Raw genomic sequence first — 13113 nt, forward strand, 5'->3', positions numbered from 1 at the left:
AACGGCTCCTGGCTCATAGAAAGAGTTTAGGAAAATGCTAATTTTACAAAATCAAGCCAATCAGTGTTCTAGCATGGAGGGGGGGAGCTGGCAAGCCTCCACTACTAACTGAGGAGCGACTGACAGCTGATGACTTCTAAGGGAGAGAGTCAGTTCTCTTTGAGGTTGTGGTAGGTCATACCATGCTGGCTGGCCCCACACCCATGAGTACATGGGCAGCATCAACAGCATCAAGTGGACTTGGTAAGTAGGTTTAAAAAAAAACATATGAAGCTGGGCAAGTGGGGGATGAGGGGTGGATCCAAGAGGAGTTGGGGAGAGGACAGGGAGTTAGTTAATACCATCAAAATACATTATATGAAATTTTCAGAGTTTGGAGTTAATAAAATGCTACATTTAAAAAAAGAAAATTCTAGTTTATACAGTCATGTACTGGATTTCTAGGTCTACAGAGAGTATACATTCATTCATGAAAAGTATATTAAAGTTACATTGTGATTAAAGCCTGTGTATAAACACAAAGATACAAGATTCTCCCACCAAAACGACTATGGTGGAGGAGTCATCTCCCTCTCCTTGGGATGGAAAAGCATGGAGTTATTTTATCATTTCCTGAGTAAAATCTCCACTCAATCCTGCCCAGTGTTGTGTGTGCTACAATGAAGATTATGGAAGTTTCAGTGTGTCCTTGAACACAGCATTTAACAACTCTAAGTCTTAATGTTCCAAGCCTATAAATAAAGAGTTGGGCAAAGTGGTGTCTAAAGTTTTCTATGTTTTAGGAAGTGGTGGTATATGACTTTAATCCCAACACTTGGGAGACAGAGGCAGGTGAACCTCTGCGAGTTTGAGGCCAGCCTAGTCTATAAAGCAAGATCCAGAACAGCCAAGGCTTCACACAGAGAAACGCTGTCTTGAAAGCCAAGTCCTTTGGTCCTTAGCCATTAGTGTCTCAAATACAGGGCAGAGAATTAAAAAAAAACCTGATTAAGAGCAGTAAGTATCTAAGAAACAAGGAAAATAGGATGTGTGTCATTCAATGTTTTCAATATCACTGACTGAAAAAGAATTAATCTTGAGATCAAGTACATAAGACACTGTCACAAAAAGAAAATTAAAAACGAGAAAATGAAGGACTAAATGAAGTACTTAGCAGCGAGAGGCTACATTGTCTACTCAGTGTTTTAAGACAATGAGAATAAAAAAACAAATGCTGATTATTGACTATTCTCTGTACCAAGGAACCTAATAAAGTGCTCTAAGAAAAATAACTCATTCTGTCTCCACAGTACCCTTATGATAATTCCTACTTAGGGATGAGAACATTAATTTCCTGACATGATCAATCATATGCCCAAGGCCAGTAACTTCAAAAGCAGCCAACCTAGGATTGCATTTAATCTAAACATTAACATATAATGGAAATTACTGTCTCTGAGAAATAATTGAAACAAAAGAATGAAACACAGTGTCAGATGGGGATGATTTTGAAATGAGATATGTCATTTAAGAAACAAGAATAAAATTCTAGTCTGCAATACCAGACCATGTTAAATGGATGGCCTTTAAAGTCTAAACCTGAGGTTTGAATCTGCTTTTATTTAAATATAAAAATTTTCAAAATAGACTATATGTAGATTCCCTTGATATATATTCCTCGTAAAAATGAGAAGCCTGATCATGTTTTATTAAGTGATAAAAAGCTTCAAAGAGATGAGGGCTGGGAGTACATGAGCCCTCTCACTTCCATAAAAGAATAGCTAGGAAAGCAAAGACAGCTTATCATAAGTGGTTTCAAATGGGTGGAGAGAACTGTGATTCAAAGCCAGAACGCTGGGCCTTTTCAAGGAAACTTTGCAGCAACTCCAGGGGGATAAGGGTGCGGACTAAGTATTAATTATGTTGTTGGGTCCTCTCCATTCTGCTGGATGAATGAGTTGCACAGCAGAATTCCCACATACATCTGTGAGAGCCAAGGGTTAAAAACTGAAAAGTGGAAGATTAACTTGGTAAATAACACGCCACTTAACATTAAGCAGCATCAAATTCTAACATAGTCATACTTACCCCTTAACTCAGAGACTCTTTAAAAGAGAAAAGAAAAAATATCTCTAAATTGGCACTGTCTTAGCTTCAGATCACCCAAAACAATTTCAACTGAACCCTAGGATTTGAATTGGCTACCTCTATTCCTGAATTTGCAGCCTACAGAAAGCATCGTTCTGGGTCAATCTTAGCTTGACTGATGTCACTCATGACACTGTTGCTAATTAACAGTCCAGACTTTTTGTTAAACCATAAAAAGCAGTCATGGAAACAGCTTTGGTGGTTGGAAAAAAAATAAAATTCCTTGAACAGGCAGATCCCTTTTTCTGATTTAAGGAGCCTTTAAAATAATCAACATGTTGACAGTTTTCTCAGGTAAACTTCATTTGCCAGCCTGAAAATATCAATTATTAATCCACAGTTACTTCTGCAGGGATAAGCAGTCCCGTTGTTTGACTGGGGAATTTTGAAAAGTCTGGTGGGAAATGGGGTAAAAATGGCAGTTTCCCCGACTGACCTGGTGTACTATGCAGAACTCTCAGACTCTAGACCATCAGCTTACCAACTGCCTGGGACTACACAATATGTTTAAAGTTGGGAATCAAAATTAATAAATGCAAACAAAATAAACACAGAAGTTTGTAATATATTTATAAAGAATGATAACAGAAACCACAGCAATAGCCTAAGAGAAATACACATTCATTCCTGGATGAAAAGTTGCCAAAATAAAGGTTAGGGAGATAAAAGATCTAAAGGGTAGGTCGGAGAGAAAATCGTCCTTGTTGGGACAAGAGAGGAGAGAGAGAGGAAAAGAGTATGAGAAAGGGAAATAAGGAGAGAGAGAAAGAACCTTTGAGGAAAAAATTACCTGAAAAGATACTTTTGATTCAGTAAATTTGACATGTTTACATATCACTGAAATGAAGTAGAACAAATTGAGCTTTCATAAATTGAACCATCACTGTCATTTTATAAACATTGACAAAACAAAGGTAACTTACACAGACCAAAAGAATGTTCCGGCTCTCACCCCTTGCTTGATGGCTGTAATCCATAGCTAATGAGAAAAATATAAGAGGCTTATAATACATTCTGAGTTCTAGTTAAGGAAGAAAAAGACTAAAATAACATTAGATCTGATATGCTATCCTCTATTCATGCCCACCATAAATTTCACAAGATTTCCAGACCTTTTTTTCACATCTGGAATTTAGACTCATTATTTCCATAATGTTATTCAATGCGTACTCTGCAAAAAGTTCTCAAAAGCCTTATGATGCTACTGACCTTCCACAATTGTATTGCACTCTCAAAGTCTTCTATACCTGTCTCTTCTGATAACTGTTTTAAGCACTGCTTATGGGGTGGAATTCCGCTCATCAAAGGATGCAGGGATAAACCATATGTTTCTTTTACTACTGGTGGTCTTATGGAGTGGAGGCCCAATTTGGTACCCAGATGTCAAAAATCATTAAATCTGGCTCAGCATGTTTGACTTCAAACTAGATGAGTGAGGAAAAAAAGAACTTAAAAGACTGCTTTTAAGCTATCTTTTATATTGTCCATCTAGCCTTTTTTTTTCTTTATAGTGAATGGGGTTCTAGATGAAAGTTCGTGGGATAAATTGGATGAATGAAGCATTCCATGAAGAATATTTTTAAATATTTTCTGTAAACAAGCCATTGATGTATGCCTGCAATCCCAACACTAGGGAGTCTGAGGCAAGAGGACAAGCCTAGAATACATAATGAGATTATTATTATTATTATTATTATTATTATTATTATTATAGCTGATGCTGGTAGTAAGTGAAAGATGAAAGAGTTCAGCAGCCAGGCTTTGCATCTTTCAAGTCTGGACCTGCTTCTGTCACTTAACAACTGCCCAGTCCTCAAGAAAGTAACTTCACCTTTTTTATGCTTTGGCTTCCTTCACGATGCAGATGGACGTTTCTAGCACTGGAATGATGCTACATTTTAATGACTTAATTCACTTAAACAAGTGTTTTAGCATTGGGTAAACAATATGTTTCAATCTTTTGTTATTACACAATAGTGAAATCAATGGAATCCATTTACCCCAGGAGCATTAAAAACAGCTTACGGTGGCAAGTGTCCCACTAGAAGTCTGTGGGAAGAAATCCTCACAAAAGAAGAGAAGGGGACTGTAGCCCGAGACCAAAGCAAATGTGAACCTTTCCCATCTCATTGCATCCAGACTTTGGGAGTGTTTTTATGGGTATGATGGTGATAGAAATCTTTATTTTGTTTACTTATTTACTGTAGAAATACATACTTGGGAAGCATAGGGGATCTAGGAGTTTGGGTTAACCATTTCAAAACAGCATGAGATGCCCAGCTTGAAAACTTCTGAATGGGTCTCAGAGCCCTTTGGAGCATCTAGAAAGTTACACCCACAATTCACACCTGTTGCCACTAACCAGTGAGCCATGAAGTAGGAAAGCATCAAAAGCACATACAGGTCAGGTCTGAAGGTTTCTGTGGTGTTGGTGAGCTGGGGGAGGAGGTCATCGCCTCATTCTCATGGGCTTTCTCTGAACGGGATCTCAGATTGCTCTAAATGCTTCCTTAGTCTGGTCCAGCACTGGGAGGCACCCTTCTTTCTACCTTATAGGTAGCCTCTGGCATTCTCCAACCATGTTTTATAATACATCCTAGACTTTAAATTAGCCTGGCCTCAAAACTACCAACAAGAGATGAACTCAAACTAAGAACCACCCTGTGCCAAACTCAAAAGCATGCCAGATCCTAGAGAGGCCTGTTTCTCATAATATGGAACCAATGTTTATACTTACTTTATTTCCAGTGACACAGGCTCACTGCATTCATATCCAAAGAACTTCCTGGAAAAGCTACTGCCTTGCTGTTTCCAAGAAAACTCTACCAGGCAGTGTTTGATATATAAAAAATATAAGGTCAACCTGGGACTTGCTAAAGGGAAAAATCAAAGCGTGGACTTCTCAAATGATGACCTACATTTTCCAAAAATATAGCGTAGAACTCGGGCTGATGCTGGCATTATCTGGACAATGGGAAGTCTTAGGGATAGCATTTAGCTCATGTACAAGATTACTACCAGAAGAACTTGAAGTAATGGAAGGATGCAAACACAGTGTCAAGATGACAAGTAACCATGTTAACAACTCCAACAGCCCACATGGAGATCAAGAATGAAGATGCAGGAGAGATGACTGGAACGTGTGTAAGGACTATGAAAAGGAGCTGCTCAGGTACCTGACCTGGCCCAGCTCCATCCCTTTAAGAGTGACCAAGATAAGTCACTAGAGGTCTGTCTTCACATGCTACAACTTTCAGGAAGCTCCAAGCCCCATCCTAACCAATGGCTCTCCTGAGTGAATGGGCAAACTCATTAGCCTATAATATTAAAGAGTTTACAATAAGTCACTTATGCTGGTGACAAAATCAGGATCTAATTTCTCAGACACAGCCATTTATAGACTAGGCTGGTCTCAAACTCATTACATAACTGAAGATCCCGATCTGCCTGGCCTAAGGCCTCTCTAGCACTGGGATTACATGTGTGTGCCGTTAGAATCAGTTTTCTGCGTATTTTCTGTATTTTCCATAAATCTTCTATTGGAATCATACTTGTACTTTTAAAAACACAAAATATAAACTATTAAGACAACTTGAAGACCAAGAAGTGTGTTTCTAGCCTGGCATGGTATTGTCCATCCGTAATCCCAGATTGAGACAGGAGGATTACAAATTCCAGGTCAAATACAAAAACATAAAAGTGCTTTTCTTCTGAAAAAAGAAGCAAGAAAGTTATCTCTCCTTCTTAGTAGCTACCACACTGACTATATTTAGAAAAGAAAGTGAGAGGCCTTATAAAAAGAGATCAAAAAGTGAATAAGAGAATATATGAAATTAAATGCATATTTACTCATTAGGAAATATTAATCAAATACAGTGGAGCAAACAAATAAAAGACATAAAAAAGGAGGGGACTAGTTGGAAAATATTAAAAAATTTAATAAGTAATGAAGGACAAGAGAGAAATGAGGGAGAATCTGATCAAAATAAATTGAATCAAGATATGTGTGAAATTGTCAACAAAATCTACAATATATTTGTGTATGGAATTGTACAAAAAAAATACATGGGCTAAAATACTCTATCAAAGATGATATATAAAATTGTTCATACAAAACATAACTTTTCTTTTATTGCTGATAGTGTATATGCCAACATTTTATTGAGGAAGTATCCAATATTTGAACAAGCTTTATTGAACACTGTTGTTGAATAATCTTTTTGCACACTGTGAAGATGTGTCAATTTGATTGGTTTAATAAAAAGCTGAATGGCCAATAGTTAGGCAAGATTTCTGGAAAGAAGAAGGGGAGACTTCAGGAGCCTCTGAGCAAGCAGGATGGGTACTACGAAGATGAGGTAATAAAGCCATGAGGCAGAAATTAAATTAATAGAAATGGGTTAATTTATAAGAGCTAGTTAGAAACAAGCCTAAGTTATCTGTAGAGCTTTCATAATTAATAATAAGTCTCCTAGTCATTATTGGGGAGCTGAAGGTCCTGGAGAAAAAGAGCTACTACGAACACATTTTCATGTGATAACATGTTTCAAAAAATTTAGATATAATAAAATTAGAAGATTAAAGAATATTTAACGATCTCATATTAAGATTCTGGGAGACTGAAGCATGAAGGGATTTCTTAAGTTGAATCCTAAGCTGCCAGAAGAGCTTCTGTGTCTATATCTTCTATTTCAGAGGTCAGAAGTGTGGGAATTACCAAAACCAAGGCACTAAAATGATGACCCAAAGAAGAAAATAAACAAGTCCTCTGGTGCTAGTTTTTCTTAAGTAAAGGAGAAAGAAATGCTCCCAGCTCCTTGTTAATTCAGAGAGATGGAAATCGTGATTTTTCTGAACTTGAATGCAAACATACATTTCATTAGATGTTGTTAAAATGTTTCAACAAATAAACTAAGACAATAATGACTGAGTGCAGACTTCCTGTCCTTAAATCCTCATAACTTTCTGCTGCAAAAGCCGACCTCTAATCATTGGTGCCCTAGATACGGTATCTTGAAAACCAGGGAAATGGGAATGTGACTACATCTTCTTGCTGTGTTTCCAGGAATGTCAAGAATCAATAAAGCTCCCCTACCGGAACCAGAGTGTTAAATGTGAAATTCAACACTTTCTATAATTAGGTGAAGTACATAGGTACAGGAACAGGAAAGTTTTTTTTTTAAAGAAAATAAGCTGGAACTATTCCTCAAAAAATGTAAGCATGCAACTATAATCCTTAACATTTCTTTTCAAGGAAATTGTCCATTGCAAAGTCATGGAACTGAGTAGGTAAAAGTTTAGAGATACCAGAGGGACAGATAGGACTGCCGATTCCATACATATTGTGGTTTTTGTTGGCAGCTTCACACACATATCCAGTGGACTCTGATCAGACTCTCCCCCACTTGCTAGTCCTCTCCCCCTACCTTCAGCAGTAGATTGGCTGCTGAGAATCAGGAAACAGTGAGATTGTGAGGTAGTGGGGGCAGGAGAACAGACCATCAACTCTCCATTGCACTCTGGGTAATTACAGCCAGTGGCACGCAAGCAATAGAGCTGGACACATTCGGCCAACTCTAAGAAGATGGAACCCCACTTGCTCATTTGTTTATTGTTATTTTCATTTTGTTTTTTCTTGTTTTGTTTTCTGTTCTTCTTTTTATTTTCCATATAGGGGAGATAAGCCAGGGTCACACAAATACAAGGAAAGTGACTCTATCGCAGGGCTGTGTTCCCAACCCTCTTTTTACTGTTTTATTTGTTGAGATGGGATCTCACTAAGTTGCCCAGGCTAACCTTGAACTTATGATCCTTATAACCCCAGCCTCCCAAGTAGCTAGAGTCCCACCCTCCTGCACAACCACCCAACTCCTAGGAGCTGAGGGCTGAACCCAAAATCTTGTGCTTCCTAGCCAAGGGCTCTACTGCTGAGCTAAATTCCCAACCCCTGGAGCCCTGTCTTAAGAACAAATTCCTTAGAAGCACAGGTAAAACCCTGTCTTAAATGAGGTACAGAACAGGTTAAGCCCAAGTTTAGTCCATGGGGCACCAACTGATCCAGCCTTTTGATTCAGTCTTTAGACAAGAAATGAATAAGCCAAGCTGGAGAGATGGCTCAAAGGTTAAGAGCACTCGCTAGTCTTCCAGAGGTCCTGAGTTCAATTCCCAGCAACCACATAGTGGCTCACAACCATCTGTAATGAGATCTGGTGCCTTCTTCTGACCTACAGGAATACATGCAGACAGAACACTGTATACATAATACATAAATAAATAAATATTTTAAAAAAAGAAATAAAGTTAAAAAAAAGAAATGAATAAGCCTGTCTCTGTCCCCACACAACCTACAGGCCAAAGCAGATGAGTAAATGACAGTTTCAAAAGGAGTTGGTCTAACATGATAAAGAAAGCTAATGGGCCGGGCGGTGGTGGCGCACTCGGGAGGCAGAGGTAGGCGGATCTCTGTGAGTTCGAGACCGGGCTGGACCGATAGCCTCCGAAACAATACAGAGAAACCCTGTCTCGTAAAAACCAAAAAAAAAAAAAAAAAAAAAAAAAGAAAGCTAATGGGCAGTCACTTAGCTTTGCTAAAGCCAGCTTCCTGGGTGCAGATACGATCCTAGTTGGCTTTATGTCAACTTGACACAAGCTAGACTCATCAGAGAGCAGGAAGCCTCAATTGAGGAAATGCCTCTATGAAATAAATCAAGATATAAGCAAGCCTGTGGGGTATTTTCTTAATTAGTGACTGATATGGCTACATTCATTGTGCGTGGAGCCACCCTTGGGTAGATGGTCCTGGGTTCTAAAAGAAAAAAGCAGGCCAAGCAAGCAAGCCAATAAACAGCAGCCCTCCCTGGCCTCTGCATCAGCACCTGCCCCCAGGTTCCTGCACTGTTTTGAGTTCTTGTTCTAGCTATGCTCAATGATGAACAGCAATATGGAAGTGTAAGCCAAATACACCCTTTCATCCCCAGGATGCTGCTTCATCCTAGCAATAGAAACTCTAAGACAGATGGTTCAACTAAAATTTGGAATGAATTAAGAGGCCAAGCCCTGCTTTGTAAAGAAATCACACTTCCTGACAAAGTACCTCAAGGTGAGTAGGAGATCAGACCTCATCCTAATACCTTAAGGCAGTGGTTCTCAACCTTCCTAAAGGCTGCAAATCCTTAACGCAGTTCCTCATATTGTGGTGACCCTGCCCCGCCCCACACACACCATGAAATTATTTCATTGCTACTTCATAACTGTAATTTTGCTACTGTTATGAATCATAATGTAAATATCTGATATGTGATCCTCACATGTTGAGAAACTCTGCCTCAAGAGCTAGGACAAAGAACTAGCTAGGGGTAAGCTCATGTACAAGGCTTTTGGTTCAATACTCAGCAACAAGAACAAAATTGAACACAGGTTAGGGACCAGGGATCCTGTAGGTATATAACAGTGTTATGGGAAAAAAGCATGGGAAAGAGCAGAAGAAAAGCAGACAATGACTTGGACTTCCCATCAGGCCCATCCTTCTGGCCTGGAAATTCATTCCAGGACTGTTGTGTGGCCTTTGGCCATCCCTTTTAGGCAACATGCCATCATCCGTCACGTTAGACTGCAATTCATTCATGAGAATGGGTGCCGCTGCTGGACCAGGATGGGTGGGAAGCAATTCAAGGCCAGGCAGCTGGAAAAGAGCAAGAACACATCTGCTCCCTTAAAAACACCCAGGAACTTTGACCTCAGGCCACTTGAACCGGGAAGTGGCCTTGACTTGGTTCCCCAGTCTGCAGATTGAGTTAGTGCCTGAGAGTCCCATACACACCTCTGAGAGTCAAGACCAAAACTGGACACAGAAGTGCTCTACTGGCCTCTTCATCAGAAGACACAGGACTGTATCAAAACATTTCCCAAGAAGCAAATACCCTAAGGGACTCCATTAAAATACATGTGAGCATGCAGGGTCATAAGCAAATGCATGGCAACCAAACCAAACAAACAAACAAACAAAAAACCTCCAAGATGACAGTGATCATGTCCAATTGATTTTCGTGGTGGTTTGGGAAAAAACGGTCCCCAAAGCGGGTAGCCCTGTTTGAGGAAGTGTGTTACTATGGGTGTGGGCTTTGAGGTCTCTTTTGCTCAAGCTTCCCTCAGTGTGATAGTCAGTCAACTTCCTGTTGCCTGCAAGATGCAGCACTTTCACGTATTCCTCCAGCATGACATCTGCCTGCCTGCTTCAGTGTTGGCCATCATAATGATACCAGCCTCTGAATCTGTAAATAAGGCACCCCAATTAAATGTTTTCTTTATAAGAGTTGCCATTATCATGGTGCTTCTCCACAGCAATAAAAAAACCAAACTTAAACACTTTTAAAGGCAAAATTCAGTTATAGAAATTATTTTTTGAAAACTTATTATGGAGATTCAAAATTTCTCAAGAATGCACCCCAAATCTTTACCCCATCTGCTAGATTTCAAAGAGGGACAAGAAGTGGTCCCTATTCATCATTTCATCTGGCAGCTGGGTTACTTAGCCAAATGTCCTACATAGTTCTATCATTCAGAAAAACGTGAATGGAATTGGAATTAAATTGAATTACCAGTCAAAGATTTTTTAAATAAATTTTCTACTCAAATTGTTTTTTCATTGGGGATCTTATAAAATCTGCAAGTCTCAAAAAAATCTGCAAGTCTCTAAGAGGCCTGTATGCATGCTTCAGGAATATATACAAATCATTTCTCACAGTGCTTAATGCACTATATGCTGGTACACTTAGCCTATAGTTTCTTATAGTTTTTTCTTCATACTCTTTGTATAGGTCAGATTTCTATACAATGGGTTGATCAAGATGATAGACAGAAGCACAAAGCAGTTTCACCGCAAATCTTGGGGAGCCTTAGGAGACTTGATCAAATGTGTGATCTCTGAGAGCTAGTGAGGAAGCAGCCAACAAAGCAGAACAGAGAGTTTACTTCATGGGACAGGTTAACAGATTTTTTTCTAACTGGGTGTCTGCAGAAAGCAATGAATCCGTGGACTTGTCTGCTGTTGAGTCATGCTAACCCAGAGGAAAGTCAATGTCAACACCAAGAGTAAAGTGATCCAATTAGGTCAGATTACCATTTATCTCCATATATCCCTTGAGGTTCCTCAGGCAAGTTGGTTTCCATAATCAAATTATTACCGAAGGCCAACTAGCAATAGTCTGATAGAGTTCACATTTCCATCACTTTATTTACTCATAAAATATTCCTCTGTCATAAACTTGTGAAATGCACCCTGTCAACAAATTTTACTGGGATCACAAACTAAGTCATCACAGACTTCTGGGAAACCAGGCTGAATAAAAACAGCAAAATCAGAACATCTATTATAAAGAGCCTTTTTCTACAGACATACAGGAAGTCTGTCAGTGTTTATTTAAAAAAAATAAGAAGCCCACATTTATCCTTGCACAGTGATTTACCTATTAAGCCAAATGAACATTTTGATCATAGATGACCGTCTCTCAGAAAGAGATACCTTATGAAAACATCTCTAACTTATACTCCTTATTTTGGCCGTCTATGGAGTGAATGCTCAGATTCAAGGCTGTCTCAGCATGGTGGTTGTGTGAGGTTTAACAAGCCTCCGCCCTCACCAGTGCTCCAAAGATGTGCTTGCTGAGATGTGCCCACTTTCCATTCTCCCTCTGCACATCTCTGATTGACTGTGCCCTGGTCTATGGTCTTGCAATGACTCTGAGCCTTTCGGCCCAGAGCTTGTACTCTTAGGCCCAGCTCTACACAGTCAACAACCATGGCTTTATGTCACTGTTTTTCTCATGTCTGCCCAAAGGAGGTTACCTAATCATGCACAGTCACAGGAAAAACACCAGGGGAAGCAGCCTGAAGCCTTCTAATGTTCTGCCCAAGTGTCTGAGGTCCACAGCGAAATCTCTTTCGAAGTGTTAATCCCTGCCAGAACCAACGTAGGACCCCACTCATTTAATCTACATTCTATGAACAAATGGATTAAATCAAATTATCTATAAATGTCCTGTGAATTTTAATCTATTCCTTTTCTCCACCAATCATTCTTATTTCTGCTTATGATGTGACCGGGGTCAAAGCATCTGGAAAATCACAGTTCTTTTTCTTTTGTATTGTATCCCCAAACTTAATAAATTAGTAACATATGATTACTCCTTCATTGAGGTGCTCTGACATTCAACCCACAGTACATTTATACCACTATCATTCCAGAGAAGAATTTTATCATCCCACATTTTTATCATCCTAACTTATGCCCACACATGTACATACAAAGTTGTATGTATGTATATATATATGTGTATATTATATGCCCACATGTGTATAAATATACGCATCCCATAAAATATACTGTAAGGATTACATATACACATATAAAGTGTACACATACAAACACACACATGAAATAGCAAAAGAAGAAAACATCCCCATTTTGTAAAAAATATTTCAATGCACACAGACGCACAGAATTCAAGACTTACTGGCTGACCTCCCCACCATCGATGATTAAACTTCTCTCGTCCTCGAAGATGGAAAGTAGCATCAAATACAGGATCATACATTGAGTTGCCAACAATTCCATGGGATTCTGGATATAAACCCTTTGTATAAGAGCGATTTTATTATTAAAATAACAATGTAGTAATCTACATATATTAGTCCTATTATCAATTTTCCTATCACAGAAAGTTTTATAATATTGAATTACCCAAATCAAGTAGTATACAATTAAAATTTAAAAGGTAGTATACAAATAGCCTTTACTTTGATTTTATTGTTAAAATAGTATTGTAATAATCTACATATATTAGTTCTATCACCAATTTTCTTATGATAGAAGGTTTTAGAATAACATTGAACTAAGTAGTGGTGGCATACACCTTTAATCCCAGCACTTGCGGGGGGCAGAGACAGGTGGATCTCTGAGTTCTAGGCCAACCTGGTCTACAAAATGAG

At 38.9% G+C, this 13113-nt stretch overlaps 1 protein-coding gene across 11 annotated transcripts in view; it reads right to left on the minus strand.

The window, feature by feature from the left end:
• The window catches only part of Enpp2 (ectonucleotide pyrophosphatase/phosphodiesterase 2), a 114035-nt gene that overhangs the window by 47467 nt on the left and 53455 nt on the right, over nt 1–13113 (minus strand). For all 11 annotated transcript variants that reach the window (XM_040730340.1, XM_040730342.1, XM_040730339.1 and 8 more), the window contains exons 8-9: nt 12639–12758; nt 3051–3106 (exon numbers count right to left, since the gene is read on the minus strand). In XM_040730340.1, the coding sequence (XP_040586274.1) occupies nt 3051–3106; nt 12639–12758 (176 nt within the window). The remainder of the gene's footprint in view (nt 1–3050; nt 3107–12638; nt 12759–13113) is intronic.

This window comes from Mesocricetus auratus, unplaced genomic scaffold (genome assembly GCF_017639785.1).
Source record: "Mesocricetus auratus isolate SY011 unplaced genomic scaffold, BCM_Maur_2.0 Super-Scaffold_100023, whole genome shotgun sequence".
Classification (NCBI taxonomy): domain Eukaryota; kingdom Metazoa; phylum Chordata; class Mammalia; order Rodentia; family Cricetidae; genus Mesocricetus; species Mesocricetus auratus.